The sequence below is a fragment of the Hippopotamus amphibius genome, chromosome 1 (assembly GCF_030028045.1).
Source record: "Hippopotamus amphibius kiboko isolate mHipAmp2 chromosome 1, mHipAmp2.hap2, whole genome shotgun sequence".
Classification (NCBI taxonomy): Eukaryota; Metazoa; Chordata; class Mammalia; order Artiodactyla; family Hippopotamidae; genus Hippopotamus; species Hippopotamus amphibius.
Window position 1 is genome coordinate 5,543,545 of NC_080186.1, and position 25,341 is coordinate 5,568,885.

At 40.6% G+C, this 25,341-nt stretch overlaps 1 protein-coding gene across 1 annotated transcript in view; it reads left to right on the forward strand.

Annotated features, from left to right (window-relative positions):
• The window catches only part of PER3 (period circadian regulator 3), a 59,956-nt gene that overhangs the window by 14,163 nt on the left and 20,452 nt on the right, over positions 1-25,341 (forward strand). The window contains 12 exon segments of the mRNA XM_057746508.1: positions 245-351; positions 619-729; positions 732-774; positions 4,951-5,080; positions 6,027-6,155; positions 6,855-6,981; positions 15,230-15,361; positions 15,791-15,916; positions 16,147-16,317; positions 21,488-21,730; positions 22,063-22,542; positions 22,545-22,732. Of these exon segments, the coding sequence (XP_057602491.1) occupies positions 245-351; positions 619-729; positions 732-774; positions 4,951-5,080; positions 6,027-6,155; positions 6,855-6,981; positions 15,230-15,361; positions 15,791-15,916; positions 16,147-16,317; positions 21,488-21,730; positions 22,063-22,542; positions 22,545-22,732 (1,987 nt within the window).

Genomic DNA, 25,341 nt, shown 5'->3' on the forward strand with positions numbered 1-25,341 from the left:
TGTGAGGCAGCGCTCCCCAACGTTTTTGGCACCAGGGACTGGTTTTGTGGAAGACAGTTTTTCCACGGACGGGAGTGGAGGCGGGGGACGGGTTCAGGCTGTAATGTGAGTGATGGGGAGCGGCAGATGAAGCTTTGCTCGCTCGCCCACCACGGACCAGTACCGGCTGCTGGGGACCCCTGCTACAAGGTGTAACAGTTACTTGGTGTGTATGACGTGCTGCCCGTGCTGTGTCTGTGCCCAGAGCAGTGCCTTTGCTGGGTTACCCACCTCAGGATCTGATCGGAACATCCATCCTGACACACCTGCACCCGGAACACCGTTCGCTGATGGTCGCCATACACCAAAAAGGCGAGGACCTACTTCCTTATGGGAGGACATTATTTTTTTCATTCAGCTTTTTAAATTTTTCATTTCATTTCTCACTAGAGCATCGTCAAGCTCTAATCATTAGAGCATCACCTTTAACCAGAAAAGCAATGTATTGAAACTGCGGAAACATTTTTTTTCTATTTTGACATTCTAAAACATTTACAAGTAAATGCCTTAAAAAAAAAGACATTTGTAATAAATATCTGTGTTAAATAAATTCTAATTTTGTCTGATTATTTTACATAGTCTTGAAGTACGCAGGCCACCCTCCCTTTGAACATTCGCCCGTTAGATTTTGTACTCAAAATGGGGATTACATCATAGTGCATTCCAGCTGGTCCAGCTTTGTGAACCTGTGGAGCGAAAGCTTTCTTTTGTCATCGGTCGCCATAAAGTGCGAATGTAAGTCAGTCGGTTTTCATGTTTCCTAAAAAATCCTTTTCAAATAATGTTCTTTGGCCCATTGATTCCCCTTTGAATCAGTCGGCACGTGAACTAAACAAAGGACAGGTTTTTTTCAGTGCTTCTGGAAGACAGTTTGGCCTTTATATTAAGAGCCTTCCAATATTTCTACCTCCTTGGTCTAATGACTCCCTTATGGGAGTATTCTAAAGAAATAAGTCTAAATACAGAAAGCTTTATAAAAAAGAGCAGATTTTGCAATGTTATTTAATCGTAGTAGCTTAAATGTCTTCGTTAAGTAAATTCTGAAATACTTGTTTGACATGGTATTATATATTGGTCCAATAAAAATTTTTAAAGAGAGTATATAACATGGGAAATTGATAAATTAGATGATATGAAAAGCAGCTTGCAGAATTTGTTATATGATATGATTACAATTATGTTTAAAACAAACACTATGAACTAGGAAAAAGAAGGTTAGAAGGAAATAAGATATAAGTTTTGGTTATGTGTGAATGGTGAGATTTGGGGTGAGGGTTTTTTTTTGTTTTGTTTCATTTTCTGAATTTTAAGTTTCTCTTTAGAGAGTATGTAAAACTTTTATGTCAGCCTTCTGTTGTCAGATTCCACTTATGTCAATTTTGTTGTCTTTATTTTTAATAATTAGATATTTCCATGTTTATTCTCCTGCCTGCCTGGCTGACTCAAGTCTGCCTGACTGTCTCTATGACAGCCTTGCAAAACGTATCCAGAACAACCTGGACCATGCTTCTTATAGCCTGAGATACTGCTTGTCCTTGGACCTCGTGGTCCATTTAAACTGACCTGTAGGTTTCTCAACTGGCCCATAAGTTTCCTTTTGATGTCTCTCTTTAAGAGTGGAAATTATCCTTAACAGAAATTATACTTAACAATATTATGCTGAGATTGAGAAATTCTGTCTTTTGTATTTTGTTATACAACTTTGTACACAGAAGCGTAAAACTGAGAACAGTAGATCTCCCCATAAGACTATTTTATCACATGTTAATATTGTGATAGAGTGACGCTTGGCCATGTGAGATAGGCCTCAGGTTGCTCCCGCATTCGGGCTCTGAGCAGAGCAGGCTTGCAGCTTTAATGGGAGAATCGGGCTCCCTGCCACCCTGATTCATGGGACTGATTTGTGGTAGAAAACTAACTGGATAATTAAGATAACAAATATGCCTGGAAGGAGGTGCTATTCATGCTGGTCAGAAAGAACTTTTTTCCCCAATGGGGAGACCTTTTGGGAAATGGAAATAAAATCAAATGGTTGGGGACTTTTCTGGTGGTCCGGTGGTTAAGACTCTGTGCTCCCACTGCAGGGCGGTTGGGTTCAACCCCTGGTCAGGGAACTAGATCCCACATGCTGTAACTAAAGGAGCCTGCATGCCACAACTAAATACCCTGCGTGCTGCAAAGAAGACCTGGCACAGCCAAATAGATAAATAAATATTTTTAAAAATCAGATGGTTGCTTAGGATGAGTATAGGAAACCCTAGAGCAAGTACAGTTCCTCTGATGAGACTCCATCTGGTGTCTGTCAGCTGGTCCGATTACCTCCCCATCAGCACTAGAGGCATGCCCTGGATTCCCCAAGCCGTCCTTTCAGTTCTTTGATTAAAAATATATGGAATAAGAACTTCCCTGGTGGTGCAGTGGATAAGACTCTGCACTCCCAATGCAGGGGGCCTGGGTTCAACCCCTGGTCAGGGAACTAGATCCCACGTGCCACAACTAAGGAGCCCACCTGCCACAACTAAGGCCTGGTGCAACCAAATAAAATATATATATATATATATATATATATATATATATATATATTTATGGAATAAAGTGACATATTAGTACTCACAGTGTATTCAGTTGTTTAAAATTACACCAACACTTGCATTTGAAGATCCGGGATTATGTGAGGGAAAGAATTTAGAGCCTAGTAGATATTAATTTCTCTCATAAAATAGTAATTATCTATTACATTTGTAAAATTAATGCGTTTATTCCTGCAGTATTTATGACGCACCTGCTGAGTCAGGCATTGTGCTCGACCCCGAGGATGAGGTCGTGGACAGAACAGACGTTCTCTCTGCCCCCGCGTAGCCCACCACGGCTGGGAGAACAGAGAACAGCACTGGCGCTGTGACGTACGAGTGGGGTTTTGGAAAGTGTGACGGTCGAAGTGGAAAGGGGACTGTGAGAGTGTTTAGCGAGGGACCCTAACTGTATTTTTCTGCACCCTTACCAGCAGCTCTGTGGGAAGGGAGGCTAGGTGCTGTTATCTCTGATTTTAAAGAAAAAAAAAATCCACATTCTGTGAAACAGAGTCACTTTCACAGCGATCACTGAGGGAGGAAGTTGCAAAGTGGAGGCGAAAACCAAATTTCCTTCCTTACGCCTCCGCCAGTTTCCTGATGTACACCACAGCCAACACCATTTGATAAAGGCGGTGTCTCTGTTGCCTACAGAAGAATCTTTTTTTTTTTTTCTGGCCGCACTGCGCAGCTTGCAGGACCTTCATTCCCCGACCAGCAATGGAACCCGTGCCCCTGGAGTCCTGACCACTGGACTGCTAGGGAGGTCCCGCCCACGATTCCTCTGAGTTATATACTTGGTGATTAAAGGTACAACTCCATTTTGTAGGAAGGGTCACCCCTGCGAATATCCACATCTCATAGCGCAAAGCAGAACGTTGTAGTTGCACTCAGAATTGCACTTGAAAAGCAACCCAAACGCCTCTGGAAGACATTCAGGCTTATAGCACACGGGATGTATTTATAAGACAGATCGGGTGTACTTTAGCCCTGAGTGACCCTTCGTTGATGTAGTCAGAGAAGCGAATGGAACAGATGGAGGAGCCTGACGCCCAGAGCTTCGTGGTGGGGGGTGGAGGGGGACAGAGGACAGCAGGGGCACGTAAGACCTGCGAGTGTTGGGCTGCGTGTCCAGGTTCAGCGGGCCGTCTGTGTCCCGCGTCATCGCCGGGCCGGGCTCGGTGCTTCCAGGGTCTGGTCTTGGTGCTGCTGGGAGTGTCTGTCTTTGGGGAAGTGTTTCAGGTTCAGGGAGTGGAGCCGCGTGTCTGAGGCGTGAGACACAACGTGCAGGACGCGGGGCAGGGGCAGGAGTGGGAGCCCAGCCCTGGGGTCAGGCCTGTGGCTTCAGACGCAGCCCGGCCTTGCGGCCACGGGAACAGGGCAGGTTTCTTCACCTCTGCTGTCAGGTGATTCCTGCCTCACAGGGTCCTGAGACTGAGGAGGTGACGTGTCCGACCCACTACACGTTCGATGTTAACAGCGCTGTTGAGACCCAGGTGCCCAGAGGCTGGACCGTGTGGTGGCCAAGAGCATGCGGCCTGGAGCTGGACTCTGGGCCTCATGAGCACCTGTCAGACCCAACAGCGGGGGACCGAGCAGGGTCCGGCTCCGGGAAGGGAGGGGGTACTTGGTACAGCAACTGGGCCAGCACTGATCACATCATAAGGGTTTAGAATATGTCACTTATTCTTGATATATCTTATAAAATGAGGACACTGCCTGTCACATAGAGGGTCCTACGTGAACGTCAGTCCCTTCTCTTTCTTGCTCTTTCTGTCTGCGTGTCTGCCTTTGCTACCTATGTTCAGGTAGTAGATTTCAAATGCTCTAGAATGTGAGTAAAATAAGACTGAAGATATTGTGGCAACCACGTGTTCACCACGGTGGCGGGCTGCAGAATCATCTTTATTACGTAGCTTAAGTGATCAGGTGCATTAAGCATTAAATGCTGTTTGCCAAACTTAAGATCTTAAAATTTCTCAGAACCAGTAGGTTACTCAGCTTATGTTAAATTTTGAGACCAGTAGTTGAAGATATTTTAGTAGCTAAGGGGGTTACCTGTCACTGATTTTAAATTTATACAGATACAGTGCTGAAACGGTTGTAGACCGATTACAGCTACAGAGAAACTACAGAAGACTGTTGCTGCCTCATTTGTTTCCTAGAATTTTCTCTACCTCCATGAATAGAATTTGAGCTTCATATTTTTTATATGTGGAGTCAAAGAATGGGTTTGTAAAAGCATAGTTTTATTGTTTGAATATTCTGCTGAAAATAACTTTAGCCTTCATTGTGAATGAATTAAATCGGCTGACTCAGTCTTTCACTTGACATTTTGTAGGAGTCCACTAAATGATGTTTTTGCCGCCAGAATAAAAAAGATGAACGGTAATGACAGAATAAAAAAGATGAATGGTAATGACAAAGACATAACAGAATTACAAGAACAAATCTGCAAACTTCTCTTACAGGTGAAGTGAGGGATTTTAAAAATCAAACACAAAATTCCCATAATTGTCTTTAACATTCAGTCTTAGTAGAGTCACTTCACAGAAATAAACTGAGAGGAGAGAAATGCTTACCCTGTACTTTCCGGAAGTTTTTGTCTTCCTCTTTTTGTTTTTAAAATTAAATTTCATTTATCTTGTTTTCCTTTATCAGTGTTAAATACACAGGACATTTTTGTAAGAATCCAATTTAAGACGACAAACTGAGTCGTAGGAAGCGGTAAGACAGAGAAGCTGTTTCTAAGTGAGAGAATCCTTCTTATACTCCAAATGCTGCCAGTGTTTTGGCCTCACTATTTTTTAAAATAATTACAGTTTTAAAGGTGGGGGGAGGAGTTGCAGGTCTCAGTATCTCTAGTCATTATGAAGCAAAAGTAGGAAAAACTGCCTGTTGAAAACAAAAACCAAAATGATTTCTACTAGTGAGTCAAGTAGAAAGTAGTCCACCAGTACATTTGTCAAGTATTTACTGATGGTGTCACTAAAATTGTTAGCCAGTAGTGTTCAAAACGTCTTTCATAAAATTTCTAGGGTTCACAGCGTATCTCTGTGAGGTTCTTGGGGAAAAGTATGGTGACATTTAATTTGTTCTGCCTATTCCAAACTCAGCATAAAGAGCTAGAGTTTATTTTCCTGTTTTTTTTTTTATTTATTTACTGTGGTTTTTTAAAAATTTGTTGTTCTAGAAATACCCACCTAGACTTAGAAGAGTAGGCTCTGCTCTTGAGAATTACCAAGATGAGAGAGGAGTGTCTTTCATCTCACCATCATGCTTCATACACCTCATTTAGGATTTCAGAAATTTTAACCTTAATTTGGTGATGACTGTAGGTACACTCAGAGCAGAGGTAGGTAGTGCTGCGTCTCTCTGCGCATCACGCAGGGCTGCGATGGGCCCCCTCTCTCACAGCCCGTTCACGGGAGCACGTCCAGTGGCTGCGGGAGCCTGGGGAGCAGCGGGTCGCAGGAGCATCCCCTCAGCATCGCATCCTCCAGTGTGTCCAGCGGGTGCCACATGGAGGAGGTGCGAAAGGCGCCGGTGAGCGAGCACACGTGTGCCTCCCAGCTCCTGTCCTTTTCCTCCTGTGTCATTACCCGTAATATGTTGGTGCTGGTTCTGTACCTCCACACATGTGGCTTCTTTTTTTTTTTTTTTTATTCATTTATTTATTTATTTGTCTGCATCGGGTCTTAGTTGCGACACTCGGGATCTTTCACTGTGGCTCGTAGGCTCCAGAGCACACCAGCCTCAGTAGTTGTGGTGCATGGGCTTAGTTGCTCCACAGCGTATGGGATCTTCCCAGACCAGGGATTGAACCCGTGTGCCCTGCATTGACACGGGTTCATTGGCAGGCGGCTTCTTAACCACTGGACCACCAGGGAAGTCCCGTGGCTTCTTAGTAGATGCTCTTGACTTGAAGACCTGATCTGGTAATAGACATTCTGATCCATTTTGGTTTGGAAAAGTATCTGTAAAAAGAAAATATCAGCTTTAGAAGGTGATATTTGGATTAATTGTGTGCTTTCTAAAAATTACCATGTTGTGCAAATTAGATTGCTATAGAGCTTCGTTGGTGCTCGTGCGCTGTGGCACAGCGGGAGACAGAATTAATGCTATTACTTTGCTTTCAGTCATTCTGTCTTCAGAGACCCAAATGTTAAATGTATTTTGTTTATGTATCTTTTAATGAACATTTCTATCATCTTTGAAATATTGTTTATCATTCTTTTCCCTAAGTTGACTTTGCAGCAGGTCTATGCCCGTGTAAACAAAATCAAGAATCTCGGTCAGCAGCTCTGCATCAAGTCAAGGGCCACATCACCAAATAAGCAAGTGGTGGGGACCCGCAATGGACAGCCTGGTGGTGAGTCAGCAGGACAGCCCCACCCCCCCACCCCCAGGTGCCACCCTTACGAAACGACGACCCTGGACTGCTGCTGTTCAGGTTTAGGAGCCCAGATGACAAAAGTAACAGTAATAATAATAATAACAGTGGCAGCAGCAAATCCTATCCTGAAAGCTAAGTGGTATTAGAATGTAGTTAAAGCAGGGGTCCCCAACCCCCGGGATCTAATGCCTGATGCTCTGAGGTGGAGCCGATGTCATAATAATAGAAATAAAGTGCACAGTAAATGTAATGCGCTTGAATCATCCCAAATCCATCCCCCACCCCCCGGTCCTTGGGAAAATTGTCTTCCACGAAAACAGTCCCTGGTGCCAAAAAAGATTGGGGACCCCTGAGTTAAAGTATACTTCTACTAAAGAATGGACATTTCTGGTCATTCCAACAAACTCATAGATTCCCCCCACATCTATATCTATGTCTATATCTATCTATAAACCAAGAGTTAATTTCAGAATATATTTCAGATAATAAAGTATATTAAAATGATAACCTCTTCCTGTCATTGCAAACAAATGGAGAATGTTTGTGACCTAAATTGAATGAAAAACTTGGCCTTTTTCTTTTTTGACATATAAAATCTGTACATATTTAACTAATACAGCTCCTTTTTCATGATTATATGTTTACTTTTCTCAAATTACGAGGTTGGGAGCTCCCCAGAGGAATTGGATCAGTCATGAGAGTTGGCATTATTTTGAGGAGCTAACCTACGAGCACGATATACTTCTGTATATAGAGAGTTTTATGATACAGAGATCAAATTAACTGCTTAATTTAGCTAACTTTCTCTTAATTTTTCTCCCTGAATATTAATATAATTTTGGAAGTCATTACAGATTTTGGCCACGTAAATGTTATTGATGGTCTCTGCCATTGTCAAATGTGGGTGTTTTACACAGTAGGGTGAAATTTCTTCTCTAAAGTCAATAATAATAGTAATAGTAGCTGTATTTTTCAGGACTTGAGATGATTTCCACAACAAAAATATCAAACTGCTGCTGCTACAGGTGGTGTCACTGGAAGCCTGTCGGATGCCCTCAGATACAATAAGCGCTGTCCTTTAGTCTTTTGGGCTTTCTCTTCACCTTGGCAGGAGGTTTCACATTCTGTTTGTTTTCTTTTGCTGTAGATGTAAGGACACAAGATAGAACTGAGAACTTTCTTGGCCCCTTGAAGCCATCAGATCTCATCCACAAAAGAATTTATCTTAAATATCCTTGCTGTTTATCATTATCCCATGTCCTGGCCGAGAACATTCTTTGGGGAGATTTTAAATCTAAAATTTCTAGATGTTTTCTCCATTGTCTGCTCTAATCAGTACTACCTTCTGCTGCCTTGCCCTGCAACCTCATGTTAGTGCCCAGATTTTCCATCCTAACCTCTGGAATTTCTTCTCAGGGTAGAAATTCTTTCTAACCTCCTGCTTCATTCAGTTTCTTAACACCTACCATCGGTCTAGTAATACCATCAGTACTGTTGTTTTGAAGGCTGTATATTTAAGCAGACATCCGTATGCCATCATTCACCATTTTATAAAATTTAAGCTATACCTAACTCTGTGTACTTATACTGCTGTTTTAGAAACTGAAATTTTCTTACCAGATATGTGCTGTGTTTGATTAATACACATAAGGTGCAACTTTGGGGGAGAAGGAAGATCTGTTGCCGTTTGGAATACCTTTGGAGAACTAATGTTATTTGGGCATCTTGTTTTTATTAACAGTTTAAGACATACAAGTGTAAAGAGCTAGTCAAAAAAATTTTTTACTCTTTACTCAAGAGAAACAAAAATGCAACTTAAAGATAGAAAATGTTATAATTTAAATATTAGAAATTAAGTAGAGATATATACCAATGAAAAGGAAAATAATAAATCGTTATTGTATACATATTTTGTTACATACAGGTTGCTGGCGCACACAAGAACACAAGGTTTTAATATGTATGTTTACCTTCCTTATAAAGGCAGGCTATGCTTTAAAATAGAATAAGAAGGGAAAATTGTTAACTTATTATGGAAGGGCAAGGAACCACAAAGAGATGTAAAGTCCCTCCATCAGCTGTACATACTGATGCCAGCTGCTAGAGAAGTAATTGGGGAAATGAGGGAAGCTGAATGTTCCACTGTGCAGTGATGCACAACCCAGGGGAGAGAAGGTGCTGCACACAAGGAGCTAACACAGAGCAAGAGTGCTTTGCGTTCCGCTCAGGGAGAGCTGGAAAGAGCATCATTCCAAACTTACAAGGAAAAAAGCTGGACAAACAGTAGGTTCGTGTTCTTTCCTGAAGAAAGGCCTAAAAGCTGAGGAGAGGCACGTGTTTACAGGGAGAAGTGAGATAAGTGCTGGATACGTGACTGACTGATTCAAGTCACCTACAAGAGACCGGCCTTCTCTGAGGCACAGTGCCAAGGGGAGACCAGAGCCTGGAAGTGGAGCAGATGTTGGAAAAAGAGCTCTCAGGAAACCAGCTGCCACCTGAAGCACGAAGTGTCACAAGGGGGATCTGAAAGCTGTTATACGTTGAGTGAAACCATAGCAACAACAAACCTGAGACCCGGCCTAAAGCTTAATTAGATTAATATGAACACAGACCTGATGGAAGGAAAGGTGTGCCCCAGTCCCTACTATCGTATATGATGTGTTCAGTTTTCAACAAATAATGAAGCACGTGAAAAGCAAGGGAAAAAACCTCCTAAGAGACAAAACAGTCATCAGAACAAGAGTCAGATATGACCCAAATGTTGGAAATAATTCTGTATAACAAATACATTAAAGACTAATGGACAAAGTAGGTGACATGTAAAACCACGTAAGTAATCACAGTGTAGAGATGGAGCATGAAAGAAAGGATCAAGAGGAAATGTTAGAATTGCTGGAGGTGAATATGTGCCTTTGGTGGGCACCCAACCAAGAAGAGAATCAGGAAACTTGAAGGTGGGTAAATAGAAATTACACAGGTGAAACATGAAGAGAAAGGAGTGTACAGGATAGGGCCTATTAAGAACTTGGGGACAAGGTTCAATATCTAACATACGAGTAATTGGAATCCCCGGAAGAATACTTAACATAGTGGCTGAGACTTTCCAGATTCAGAGAACATCAAGTAGCGTAAATACAAAAAGAGAGAGAGAAAAGAAGAAGAAGAAAAAAAAAAAACAAATTAAAACACCACACTTGGGCGTATCATATTCAAACTAAAATAAAACCAAATAAAAATTGAAGGCCACCAGAGGAAAAAAGATAGATTAGAGAGAAACAAAAATAAGAATAAGAATTACAGGCGACATTTCTTCAGAAACCATGAACATTAGAAGACAACAGAGTAACATCTTCAAAGGAAAAAACCATCAATGCAGAATTGTAGTCGAAAGTATCTTTCAGAAATACAAAGGAAGAAGATACAAAGATTTTTCTCAAACAGAAACTACAGGAGTGTATTGCCAGCAGGTCTGTTCTGTAAGAATCCTGAGGGACTTCATAAAGGTAGAAGGAACATGATGTCGGACATCAAACCTGGATCCACGCAGAGAAATGAAGAGACTGAAAGTGGAATAAATGAAGATAAAATAAGTTTTATTCTATATTTGTTTTAATTACTTTAAAACAGCAGTCCCCAACCTTTTTGGCACCAGGGACCAGTTTCATGGAAGACAGTTTTTCCATGGAATGGGGGGTGGGGGTTGGGATATGGTTCAGGGGGTATTGTGAGTGATGGGGAGCGATGGGGAGCAGCAGATGAAGCTCTGCTCGCTTGCCTGCCACTCACCTCCTGCTGTGCGGCCCAGTTCCTAACAGGCCTTGGACTGGTACTGGAGGTTGGGGACCCCTGCTTTAAAAGATAACTAAAGCAAAATTAGTATTCTGCATTTACAACGTATGTAAAAATGCTACAAAGGATGGGAGTGAGATATTAGGAATATACTGGTGTAAATTCCTTCCATATTGTATTATTTGAGATAGAAACTGATTCCTTAAAGATATATAGTAAACTTTAGGACAATTATTAGAAAAAGTTTTTAAAGAAGTATAATGTTAGTAGAGGTGATAAAATGTAATTTAAAAGACAATTCAAAATGAGGCAAAAAAGGAGGAAAAAAGAAACAAACCAAAAAAAAAAAACCCAGATGGAACACATGGAAAACAGCTCCAAATATATCAATCACATTAAATGTGAATGATCTCAGTATACCAGTGAAAAGACTTTGACGTTGTCAAATGGGACGTAAAAACAAGATGCAGCTACATGTTATGAAAATTAAAAACATGGGTTAAAAGTAAAGGTTAGGGACTTCCCTGGTGGCGCAGTGGTTAAGAATCCACCTGTCAATTGCAGGGGACACAGGTTCAAGCCCTGGTCCGGGAAGATCCCACATGCCATGGAGCAACTAAGCTCGTGTGCCACAACTACTGAGCCTGTGCTCTGGAGCCTGCAAGCCACAACTATTAAGCCCACAGGCCACAACTACTGAAGCCCACGTGCCTAGAGCCTGTGCTCTGCAACAAGAGAAGCCACTGCAATGAGAAGCCCCTGCACCTCAACGAAGAGTAGCCTCCACTTGCTGAAACTAGAGAAAGCCTGTGTGCAACAGCAAAGACCCAACACAGCCAATAAATAAAATAAATAAAAATAAATTTATAAAATATGTATATATAGAGAGATTTTTAAAAATTAGAAAAAAAAAGTAAAAGGTTAGAAAAGATATGCTGGCTTCCCTGGGAATGCAGTGGTTAAGCATCCACCTGCCAATGCAGGGTACATGGGTTCAAGCCCTGGGCCAGGAAGATCCCACATGCCATGGAGCAACTAAGCCCATGGGCCACAACTAATGAGCCTATGCTCCACAACTACTGAAGCCTGCGTGCCTAGAGCCTGTTCTCTGCAACAAGAGAAGCCACCGCACTACAGCAAAGAGTAGCCCCCACTCACCACAACTAGAGAAAGCCTGTGTGCAGCAACGAAGACCCAATGCAGCCAATAAATAAATAAATTTATTTAAAAAAATAGGCCATGCCAACAGGAATCAAAGGAAAGCTGGAAAGCTATACTGAGGTCAGACACAGTAGACTTTAGAACAAAGGTTCAGAGGGGTATTGCATAAAGACAAGGGGGTTGATTCTCTGGAAACATAGAACAGTCCTGTTTATGCATCTAACATCAGAGCTTCAAAATACATGAAGCAAAAACTGATAAAAACTTGAAGGAGAAATAAACAGATCCACAGTGATAGGTGCGGACGGCAGCAAATGGAAACCACAAAGAGGTATCACCTCACACCTGTCAGAACGGCCATCATCAAAGGACAAGAAATAGCAAGTGTTGGTGAGGACGTGGCGGAAAAGGGACCCTTTTACACTGTTGGTGGGAATGTGAATTGGTGCAGCCACTGGGGAAAGAAGTACAGAGTTTCCTCAAAAAAATTAAAAATGGAACTACCATATTATCCAGCAGTCCCATTCATGAGTATATATCTGAAGAAAATGAAAACACTCATTTGAGAAGATACATGCACCCTATGTTCATTGGAGAATTATCATAATAACCAAGATATGGAAACAACCTAAGTGCATCCATGGATAAACTCTGGTAGTGGATACACAGCTGGCTGTGCATTTGTTAAAACTCATAGATCTGCGGTACCTCATCCCACCCCAGCACGTAGAAGGAACCCAAGGTGACATGTAGGCTGTGACAGGTGAACCTAACTGTTACAAACGGTAAACATACTGAAGGGAGTGGGAAAGAAAGTTGCTGAGTAGCTTTGGAAATCAGTGTCTTAACTGGATACCCTAGCACTAAATCCAAAACATAAATGTACACAAACACTGTAATCAGGAAACTGGTTTCTTCCCAGAGTGCGGGCTAGCAATTCTGAAGCTACCTTATATGCAGAGTAGAATTGAGCAGGCAGGCAAACACATTCTGGGTGAGAGTCCTCACTATTGGAGAAGCACATTACAAATGAGCAGAGGGCATCCTAGAGTGAACTCCAGTGCTGGATTGCAGTTACAGGTATCAGCATGAACTCATGGCCTTTTGTTTAACGGATGGATGGATGGGTGGACAGACAAGGGTTGATACACACACAGATATGTGTATGTTTTGTCCATTAAGGGGACCTGCAAGGAGAGACATGTAGCAATGAGCACACCCAACGCCCAGGTCTTGGTTTCTATGTATGTTTTTCCAACAAAAGAAACCAGAGCCAGGAAGTAAGGAAGTGCTCAAGAAAGAAGGGGGAAGGTGGCGTGTCCAGAGGACACAGGAGACAACTTGAAAGAGCACCTAATGGCCAAAACTGGAACCACTGGAGCAGCCGAATAAATGATGATAGTATTGGATTCTAACACAGCAAATGAGTATCCAGGAGCCGCTGCTGATAAATGATTGGATAAGTAAATAAAAGGGAAAGGAGAGAAGGGAAACTCTTCCTAATAGAAAAAGCTTGATTAATAAATGCAGGAGTAAGGAAAATAGAGAATTGCTATTAGAATGCCACAGTAGTCGTTAATGCTGTACATCTTAAACTTACACACTGCTGTATGTCAATTATATTTCAATAAAACTCAGAGAAAAAAGAACTGCACAATAGTAACTGTTGCAGGGACTGTCCTTCAATGAGTGCTAAAATTAGATGAGAGGTTTTTTTTTTAATTGTGGTTTTATATATATAATTTACTGCTTTTAAATGTACAGTTTGGCTGCATTAAGTATATTCACAGTGTTGCGCAAACAACAGATGAAAGTAAAATAGTAAATTTACATAAGAGAAACCTGGCAGGCACCACCTTAACCAATGATCGAGGTTAACATATCAATTTTAAAATATATCGCCACCATGCATGGCACCTCTGTGGCAGTTTTCTCCAAGATGCATGACCTCAATCTAATCATAAGAAAACACCAGAGAAACGTGAATGGAGGGGCATTTCTAAAACATTCCTGCCCCATACTCTTCAAAAGTGTCAGGATCATGGAAGACAAGTCAAGACTAAGGAAACAGTTGACAACTAAATTCAGTGTGACATCCTGGATGGGCCTCTGGACCAGAAAAGTGACACTTAGTGGGAAAACAGGTGAAATCCAAACGAAGTGTAGCTCAGCATGCCACTGTTAATTTCCTAGTGTCGTTCATTTTACCGTGGTTATGTGAGATGCGACGTTAGTGGAAGCCCAGTGAAGAGTATGTGGGAACTCTATGCCATCTTTATAACCCTCTGTAACCCTCCCAAGTTTAAAATTTTTAAAAAATTAGAAGTAAAATTAATGAGTGCAAGTTAAGCGGTCATTTTTCCATAAGTCCCTCTGAAAATAGAGAAGCCTCTTCCAAGCAGCTAAACAAACCTTTATTAGCAATATGAAGAGTAGCTGGTGCCTCTCACTCAACCTCTCAACAGTATTTACATAATTATTTACTCTCCTTCCTTGGAATAGTTTCCCTTCTTGGTTTCCATGACACCAGACATTGCAGGCTTGCTCTGTTTCTGGATGAGTCTCCTTTACTGGCTTATTCTTCTCTACAGAAAGTTCAGGTTCTTCAGTGCTCCAGCCTGAGGTCTTTTTTCCTCTCTCTGTACCTCTGCTATCTGATATGGTAGCCACATTTGGCAATTTAAATTCAAATTAATTACAAATAAATAAAATGTACAATTTAAAAAGTCCCTCATTTGCTCTAGCCACACTTCAAATACTTAGTCGCTGGGTGTGGTGTTAGTGGCTACCAGGTTGGTGTGCACAGATGAAGGACAATTCTGTCATTGTAGGTGATACCACCTCTGTGGGGCACCAGTTCAACATGGGCAGTGCTGTGCACTTTCCATCGCAGCACATAAGAAGTACCCTGTGTCAGTCCCCACCATTAGTGATGCCAAGATCCGTCAGTTGTACAGGTAGTAACGTCGTAAAGCTCCCTGTCAGCCTTTTACCTGTGGTTTTACTCCTTGATAATCTTTGCCTGAAACATTTGCTTCATTTCTTTTTTTTTTTTAAAGATACAAATGTAATTATTCATGTCATTGTTCTATGTAATATCTTTCTGTATCAGTACATGTAGATCTAAGCCCATTTTTCATAGCTACATAATATTGACTGTATATGTCCTAAAGTACTATGTATATATCCCAAAGTACTATTTAATTTTGCTGAATAAGTACATATTTTCAAGTATATGATATTTTTAATTGAAGATCCTTTCATTCTCTTTCAGATGACCAGAAGGCCTTTTCTTCCTTCCAGACATTGAAAGATAAGAGCATGTACACTGAGTCTTGTAAGGATTCGAGAGAGGATCAGCACAGCCCATCCTATCAGCAAATAAACTGCATTGATAGTGTTATCAGGTGTGAGACACAAGTTTTGATAACGTTAATTTTTCCAGAAGCATGCATTGTCACTGTGGAGCCTTTATATCATTTTTAACAGCTGTTGTCTTGATTTTTTTCACTATAAATCAGTAGATATCTATTACCTACAACTCTTATTAAATTGAACATTTTGGGGGATGTAGAAAATGAGAAGACACATCCCTTCTTTGAATATAGTTGAGAAGACAAGACCAATGCTCGTAAAAATTAGACTTGACAATCAGTTCAAGACCATAATGCAGGAGATGTAACAACCCCGTGATGCAGTCCAGGATGATCAGGGAAGACTTTACCCAAGAAGAAAGTGAAATACCCCAGACAGAGGTGGTGTGAGGAAAGCAGAAAGGTGGGAGGTGGCAAAGTTGGGGGCAGGTAGGAATATGTGACCGGATTACCTTGTTGCGGGTACCTGAAGAGCTACAGCATTCCAGCTTTGAATAGAAAGTGTATCTCCTGTACAAATACAGCTTCCTCATCCTTGGAGAAAGACAGACAAAGCCACAGAGCAGATGATGTCCAAGCACCGCAAGGTGACAGAAATGCCTTTCATAGTTAGATCAAGAGAGTTATTACAAAGCCACCCCTCTCTGTTTCTTTTAAATCTTTTGCCTTTAATTATTTCATTGTAATCACAAAGAATCCTGGTTTCACATTGCCTCTTTACAGCCAGTAGGTTTTAACTTATCAGTTACAAATGTGTGTAAACTGTTTGGGTCTTTGATAATGAATTTCCTGTTGGGAATTTTTCTTTTCGTGTCAGTTGCTCTTACATCACCAGCTGTTTCTCAGATCCCAGCCGTACCTACATCAGAAATGCCAACTAACAGGTGGTGCACAGCTGCTGAAGGAGGAGCTCCACAGACTCTGAGCCCGGACGTGAGCCAGTGCAGCTACAGCAGCACCCTTGTTCACATCCCACCACCAGAGTCAGGTACCCTGGTACCTTCTACTTGAAAATACACTCAACGTTAAATTCACCGCTGTGAGAAAACAAGTCATTAATGCCATTTACTTAGCATGTACTTAGCAATTATAAATACTTTTTTCTCAAATTCAGTTAAAGTATCTTTGGAAATACCATCACATTTAATTGGGTTTCATATTTTGGGCTGTATTTCTTAGTTATGTCGTTTGCCAATCAACTCTTGACACATGTAAGGCACCTGGAATGGTACCTCTTACGTAATAGTAAGCCTTCAATTATTTATTTATTTATTTATTTATTTATTTATTGGCTGTGTTGGGTCTTCATTGATGCACGTGGGCTTTCTCTAGTTGCGTGGAGTGGGGGCTACTCTTTGTTGTGGTGCATGGGCTCCTCTTTGTGGTGGCTTCTCATTGTGGAGCACAGGCTCTAGGCATATGGGCTTCAGTAATTGCAGCACACGGGCTCAATAGTTGTGGCACGTGGGCTTAGTTGCTCTGTGGCATGTGGGATCTTCCTGGAGCAGGGATTGAACCCATGTCCCCTGTATTGGCAGGTGGATTCTTAACCACTGTGCCAGAAGCCCTAGTACCATACTGTTTTAATTACACAGCTTTATAATGTAGTTTGAAATCAGGAACCATCATACCTCCACTTTTGTTGTTCTTTCTCAAGATTGCTCTGGCTGTTCAGGGTCTTTCATGGTTCCATACAAATTTTTGGATTGTTCTATTTCTGTGAAAAATGCTATTGGAATTTTGGTAGAGATTGCATCGAATCTGTATATTGCTTTGGGTAGCATGGACATTTTAACAATATTAATTCTTCCAATCCATGAGCATGAAATATCCTCCCATGTATTTGTGTCTTCTTCAATTTTAAATGTTAAATTATCTTTGTATTCCTGGGATACACCCCACTTGGTCATGATGTATTTTCCATTTTTATATATTGGATTCATTTTGCTAAAATTTTCAGAAGAATTTCAAGATCTATGTTTATGAGAGCTATTTGTCTGTCACTTTTTTTTGTTTTCATTATGATGACTTTGTCTGGTTTTACTATCAGAATAATCCTGGCCTCATAGCATGAGTTGGGAAGTGTTTTGTCCTCATCAATTTTCTAGGAGACTTTATGTAGAATTGGTATTATTTCTTCTTAAATGTTTGCTCAAACTCACCAGTAAAGCCATCTGGGCTTGGAGTTTTCTCAGTGGAGAAGTTTTTAACTACAAATTCAATTTTTTAAATACAAATTCAATTTTTAAAATACATATGGGGCTATTCAGGTTTTCTACCTCGTGTCAAGTGATCTTTGTTAGTGTGTATCTCTCAAGGAATCGGTCAGTTTTGTCCAAGTTGTCAAGTTTATTGGAAAAAGTTGTTTATAATGTTCCCTTATTTTGATATTAGTAGGATCTCTAGTGATATTTCCTCTATCATTTCTGAAATTGGTAACTTATAGCTTCTCTTTTTTTCCTGATCAGTCGTGCTAGAGTTTGATCGTTTTTATTCGTCTTTGCAAAGAACCAGCTTTTAATTTCATTGATTTTCTCTAATTATTATTTTTCTGTTTTCTGCTTCACAGATTTCTACTCTAATCTTTATTATTTCCTTTTTTCTGCTTACTTTTGTTTTACCTTGCTCTTGTTTTTCCAGTTTCTTAAGATGCAAGCTGAAGTCATTGATTTCAGACATTTTTCTTCCCTAGTGGAGTTCAGTATAAATTTTTCTTTTACTGTTAGCTGCATTTCAAACATTTTGATGTATTTTGTTTCATTTTCATACTGCCTGATATCCCTTTTGATATCTTCTTTGAAATCACTTATATTATCATATATATCTATATATATCATAATATTATTTAGTATATATATGTAATTACATATTATTTAGTAAGCACATATTTGGGGATTTTCCAGACCTCTTTATGTTATTGATTCTAATTTAATCCCATTGTGGTAAGAGAAAATACAAAACTTGAATTCTTTTCAATTTATTGAGACTTGCTTTATGGCCTGTAATATGGTCTATCTTGATAAATGTTCTGTACACACCTGAAAAGGGTATTTATTCTGGCTCTGTTGAGTTGAATATTCTATCAGGGTATAAACTAGGTCAGGTTGTTTGATAATCTTGTTCAAGTCTTCTCTATCCTGACCAGTTTTCTGAATACTTGTTCTGCCTCAGGAGTGTTGACATCTCTGGCCGTAATTGGGGGTTTGTCTATTTTTCCTCGCCGTTTTATCAGTTTTTGCTTCCTGCATTTTGAAACTCTCTTATTTTGTGCATAAGTATTTAGAATCATTATGTCCTTTTGATGAACTGATCCTTTTACTGTTTTGAAACGCTCTTATTTATCCCTTGTCTATTCTTTGCTCTAAAATGTACTTTGTCTTATGTTAATATATTCACTCTAGCTTTTTTTTTTTCATTAATGTTAGCATGTCATACCTTTTTCCACCCTTTTACTTTTAACCTATATATGTCTTGGTGTTTAAAGTGGGCTTTATTTTAGTGGTTGCTTTAGAGTTTATGATGTGTATATTTAATTTTTAATAGTCTACCTTCTAGAGATATTATACCACTTAATGTACAGTATAAAAACCTTAAAATACTATACTTCTGTTTTCCCCATTTTGCCTTTGTCTATTGGCATATATTTCTACCTGTGTTAGAAATTCCATGCTGTATTATTGTTACTCTTACTTACATAGTTATTGTCTTTCAAAGATGTTTAAATGTTTGTCCCTGTAGTTATCTCTGCCAGTGCTTTTCATTCTTTTATGTAGATTCATCTGGTATCATTCTCCTTCTGCCTGAGGGGGTTCCTTTACTATGTCTCGTAGTATGGGTCTACTGGTGATGAATTCTTTCCATTCTTGTATGTCTGAAAATGTCTTTATTTCACCTTCATGTTTTAAAGACATTTTAAGAGCGTAAAATTCTGTGTTGACAGTGTTTATCTTTGAGTACCTTAAAGATGCTGCTCCACTGTCTTCTCATTTGCATTACTTCTGACAGAAAGTCTGCTGTCATCTGTATTGTTTGCTCTGCTTCTCTCTGGCTGCTTGTAAGATTTTTTCCCTCATCATTGATTTCAAAAATTTGATTGTAATGCTCCACAGTGTAGTGTTATTTGTGTTTTTTTGTACTTGGAGTTCATTGAGCTTCCTGGGTTTGTAGGTTTGGGGAAAAAAATTTTCCCTTATTTTAAAAATATTTTTTCTGTTTCCTCTTTTCCTGGGAGTCAAGTTTTATGTATCTAGGTTGCTTGACGATGTCTCACAGTCCACTGATGCTCTGTTCATCTAAGTCTTTTTCACTTTTTTAGGTCTTTGTTTCGTTTTGGGACAGTCTCTATTGCTGTGTCTTCAGGTTCACTAGTACTTTCTATTGCAATATCTAATCTGTTGTTGTTTTCATGCAGTATATTTTCCATCTCACATATTAATAGTTTTCATTTCGAGAAGTTCTGTTTGGGGCTTTTAAATATATCTTCCATGTCTTTATAGAACATATTTAACCTTCCCTGTGGCTGCATGGAATATGGTATAATAACTATTAATGTTCTATCTGCCAGTTCTAACATCTCTGCCAGCCCAGGGTTGGTTTTGCTTGATTTATTTTCCTCCTTATTGTGAGTTGTGTTTTCTGCTTCTTTACATGCCTAGTAGCCTTTGATTGGATGCCACATACTGTGAATGGGTGCTGAATATTTCTGTGTTCCTATAAACATCGTTGGGCTTTATTCTGGGACCCAGTTAAGCTATGTGGGCACAGATTGGTCTTTTCAGGCTTTGCTTTTAAAATTGGTTAGGCAGGACCAGAGCAGTGTGCAGGGTAGGCCTAATTCTTCTCTGCTACTGAGGCAAGACCCTTCAGAGTGTTCTACCCAGTGCCTGTGGTTTATGAGATTTTCTAGTCTGGCTGACGGGAATGCACCCTGTTCTCCACCTGGTGTGAGCTTCGGTCTGATCCTTTCAGGTGATTTTCTTCCTCACATGAGTGTGCTGGTGAGGACTCTGGGGTTCTCTGCAGCTGTCTGGAGGCCTCCCTGTGCAGCTGTCCTCTCCACTCCTTCCTGAAAACTCCAGCTACAGTGGTCTCCCCAGACCTTCAGCTCTGGTTTCCCCACCTTGCTCCTCAGAAATGCTCAAGGCAGTAAGCTGGGCAGGCCTGGGGCTCACCTTGTTTTCCTGAGGAGTCACTCTCCTTTGTTACCTGATGTTCAGTGTCTTGAAACTTATGGTTTCATATATTTAGTCCTTTCCTGGTTGTTTCAGGCGGGAAGGTCATTCTAGTCCCTGTTCCTCCATCTTGGCCAGAATCCGAAGTCCTCTGTCCACTGTGTTGACTTAGACTAATAAGAGCCCGTTTCTGAAAGTGGAATGGGGCCAAGCCCACCCCACACCTCAGTGCCACACAGCAGGGGGAGAGGTGGAATGGATGCTGGGGGAACCCACCAGGGTGCACCATAAAACCTTTTATACCTGGAAGAAGAGCAACTCAACATGCATCTACAGATGCCTACTTTACTACACAGTCATATACGCATCCTGTGTGATGTACTGATAAAAGGGATATTGTTAAATGAAAAAACACGTTGCAGGCTAGTATACAAGATTATATGCCTTTTAGGTAAAAATGTAAATATCTGTATTCATGCCTCTTTATAGATGTGTCAAGAAAGTAGACAGATATATAATGAAATAAAAGAAATGGTTTTCTGTGGGGAGAATAAATGAGAACTAGGCAGATAGTGGACAGGGATGGGGAGAAGCTACTAAATGTCTAATACATGCTGCTTTTGAGCCATGTGGCTACATTACATGTTAAAAATAATAAATCCAAAGATAATTTTTTTGAAGAATTCAGGAAGATAGAAAAGTATTTACAATGAAAGCAAGATTTAAATAAATAAGTATGCATAATTGAGTATTACAACTCTGTAAAATGTATACACAACTCTGTAAAATATATATAAAAGTGTACAAAGAATATAAAGAAAAGCAGAAAAATTAAAAATTTATATGCTAGATTGATGAAGGTTTTATGCTCCAGCTGTTAAAATGGTTGTAAAGATTTATTGAAAGACAGTTAAATTAGTGGAAGTAAATAAATGCAAAATAATTGGTAGGAAGTAAAATTAAACCTGTCTTCTTCCACCTCAGCAGAGTTGACTCCAGCAGAGTATCTCATCCTGGCCTGTGAGCCCTGGACCCTCAGCACACACCCAGCTCCACTGGCCTCAGAAGGGTTTAAACACATAGGGCTCACAAAGGCTGTGCTGTCAGCCCGCACACAGAGGGAAGAACAGAGTTACGTAGATAAATTCCGGGAAAAGATTCTATCATCACCCTACCGCTCCTATCTTCAGCAAGAAAGCAGAAGCAAAGCTAAATATTCATATGTTCAAGGTAGTTAAATTTTTAAAAATATATTCCATTTATCAACATAGTCAAATTTATAAGTCATACGTGAGTACTGGCAGATACAGAGTGAAGTATAGGAGTTTTGCTTGTAAGAAACTGATAAAGAGGTGCTGAAATAAGTTTATTTTAAAGCAACAGCCTTTATTCAGGATCTTGTTTGTCTTCTTAGAGCTGTTTTTTGTTACCCCTGTAGTGGCCATGGTTACCATTGGCCAATGTTTATTCCTTGTAATCTTCTTACAGTCACCTATCAACAACGTCCTTCTCTTCCGTTCTGGGTTAGTTTCCCGTAACGCACCTCCCTCTTTATCCTTCAGGACATTCTGCTTCCAAGCCGACCCGATCCACTGGTTGCAAGAAGGGGAAGCAGAAGCGTAAGAAGCGGCTTGTGTGGTCGGACAGCAAGAGCACTAAGGATGACTCCTGTCCCCACCTCAGAGGAGAGGCCCAGGAGGGACAGCCCTGGTGCCCTTCCTCCACCTCCTCACCTCACGCCTCCAGCCTGTCACTCCCAGCTGCAGTGGTGGTTCCCAGCCAGGCCTCTTGCCTGGTCCCAGCCCTTCCCCTCCCCACCGTGACCTCCCTGGAAAGAGAACACGCAGCCTCAGTAACTGCACTGCAGAGTCTGCCCAAGCCGCCTTTCCCCAGTGGCTTGCAGTCTTTCCCAGCTCTGCCCTCTGCTTACTTAGATATTTTTACGAACATCCTCCTGCCTGACCTCCTTATCTGTCCTCTCTTGTCACCACCATCCTCCCCAATTCCATTCTGGGGAGCCGCAGTCTTTTCTGAAATACCCGCTTGGTATCAGCAGTGGCTCCAAACCCAGGCACACCATCTTCAGCCATCAGGCAAAGGGGCGGCGAGGGAAAGTGGGGGACACAGAGTGAAGGGCACCCCCTCAGGAACTCAAGGAGCAGCTCCCCGCTCCAGCTCGACCTGCTGCAAGAGGACAGGCCCAGGTCCTGTGCATCCCCAGAAGCTGAGTATGTAAGTGACGCCGACTTTCAACACACAAGCGAGAAAGTAAATGTGCGTCCCCTTCTTAAAATGAAGGGTTTTGCACTGAGGCTCGAGACTGATGGCCTGGACGAGTAACTGTACTGCAACTGAGGTTGAGACTTTGTTCTGCAGAAACACGCAGGATATCCTCCTGACTCCGTTTATTTATTTATTTATTTATTTATTTTCATTTTAAAATTGCTTTATTTCTCTTTTCATTTTTGAATTGCAAGAGTTCTTTATATACTCTAGAAACTAGACCCTTATCAGGTATATGATTTTTTTTTATTGTTCTACACCATGTTTTTATTACTTTTTTTTATTGGAATATTATTGCATTACACTCTTGTACCAATTTTTGAGGTACACCAAGGTCAATCATCTGTATTTATATACATATCCCCGTATTCTCTCCCTCCCTCGACTCCCTCCCACCCTCCCCATCCCAGTCCTCTAAGGCATCATCCATCCTTGAGTTGAACTCCCTTTGTTATACAGCAACTTCCCACTGGCTGTCTGTTTTACAGTTGGTAGTGTATATATGTCTGTGCTACTCTCTCACTTGGTCTCAGCTTCCCCTTCACCCCCCGCCCCCCCAAACCTCGAGTTCTCCAGTCCATTCTCTTCATCTGCGTCCTTGTTCTTGTCATGTCACTGAGTTCATCAGTACCATTTTTAGATTCCGTATATGTGAGTTAGTGTACAATATTTGTCTTTCTCTTTCTGACTTCACTCTGTATGACAGACTCTAGGTCTATCCACCTCATTATATATAGCTCCATTTCATTCCTTTTTATAGCTGAGTAATATTCCATTGTATATATGTGCCACATCTTCTGTATCCATTCATCTGGTGATGGGCATTTAGGTTGCTTCCATGTCCTGGCTATTGTAAATAGTGCTGCAATAAACATTATGGTACATGTTTCTTTTGGGATTATGGTTTTCTCTGGGTATATGCCCAGAAGTGGGATTACTGGATCATATGGTAGTTCTGTTTTTAGTTTTTTAAGGAATGTCCAAACTGTTTTCCATAGTGGCTGTACCAACTTACATTCCCACTAACAGTGCAGGAGAGTTCCCTTTTCTCCACACCCTCTCCAACATTTGTTGTTTCCAGATTTCTTGATGATGGCCATTCTGACCGGTGTGAGCTGATACCTCATTGTGTTTTGACTTACATTTCTCTGATGATGAGTGATGTTGAACATCTTTTCATGTGTTTGTTGGCCATTTGCATGTCTTCTTTGGAGAAATGTCTATTTAGGTCTTCTGCCCATTTGTGGATTGGGTTATTTGCTTTTTTGGTATTAAGCTTCATGAGCTGCTTGTATATTTTGGAGGTTAATCCTTTGTCCGTTGTTTCATAGGCAACTATTTTTTCCCATTCTGAGGGTTGTTTTCTTGTCTTGTTTATGGTTTCTTTCGCTGTGCAAAAGCTTTTAAGTTTCATGAGGTCCCATTTGTTTATTCTTGATTTTATTTCCATGATTCTAGGAGGTGGGTCAAAAAGGATCTTGCTTTGATGGATGTCATAGAGTGTTCTGCCTATGTTTTCCTCTAGGAGTTTTATAGTGTCTGGCCTTACATTTAGGTCTTTAATCCATTTTGAGTTTATTTTTGTGTATGGTGTTAGGAAGTGTTCTAATTTCATTCTTTTACATGTAGCTGTCCAATTTTCCCAGCACCACTTATTGAAGAGGCTGTCTTTTTTCCATTGTATACTCGTGCCTCCTTTGTCAAAGATAAGGTGCCCATATGTGTTTGGGCTTACCTCTGAGTTCTTTATTCTATTCCATTGATCTTCCTTTCTATTTTTGTGCCAGTACCATACTGTCTTGATCACTGTGGCCTTGTAGTATAGTTTGAAGTCAGGAAGCCTGATTCCACCTACTCCATTTTTCCTTCTCAAGATTGCTTTGGCTATTCGGGGTCTTTTGCGTTTCCATACAAATCGTAAGATTTCTTGCTCTAGTTCTGTGAAAAATGCCTTTGGTAATTTGATTGGGATTGCATTGAATCTGTAAATTGCTTTGGATAGTACAGTCATTTTCACTGTGTTGATTCTCCCAATCCAGGAACATGGTATGTCCCTCCATCTGTTTGTGTCGTCTTTGATTTCTTTCATCAATGTCTTAAAGTTTTCTGCATACAGATCTTTTGCCTCCTTAGGCAGGTTTATTCCTAGGTATTTTATTCTTTTTGTGCAATGGTAAATGGGAGAGTTTCCTTAATTTCTCTTTCTGCTCTTCTGTTGTTAGTGTATAGGAATGCAAGAGATTTCTGTGCATTAATTTTGTATCCTGCTACTTTACTAAACTCATCAATTAGTGCTAGCAGTTTTCTGGTAGAGTCTTTAGGGTTTTCTATATATAATATCATGTCATCTGCAAAGAGTGACAATTTTACTTCTTTTCCAGTTTGGATTCCTTTTATTTCTTTTTCTTCCCTGATTGCTGTGGCTAAAACTTCCAAAACTATGTTGAATAATAATGGTGAGAGTGGACACCCTTGTCTTGTTCCTGTTCTTATAGGGAATTCTTTCAGTTTTTCACCATTTTCAAAGATGTTGGCTTTTGGTTTCTCATATATGGCTT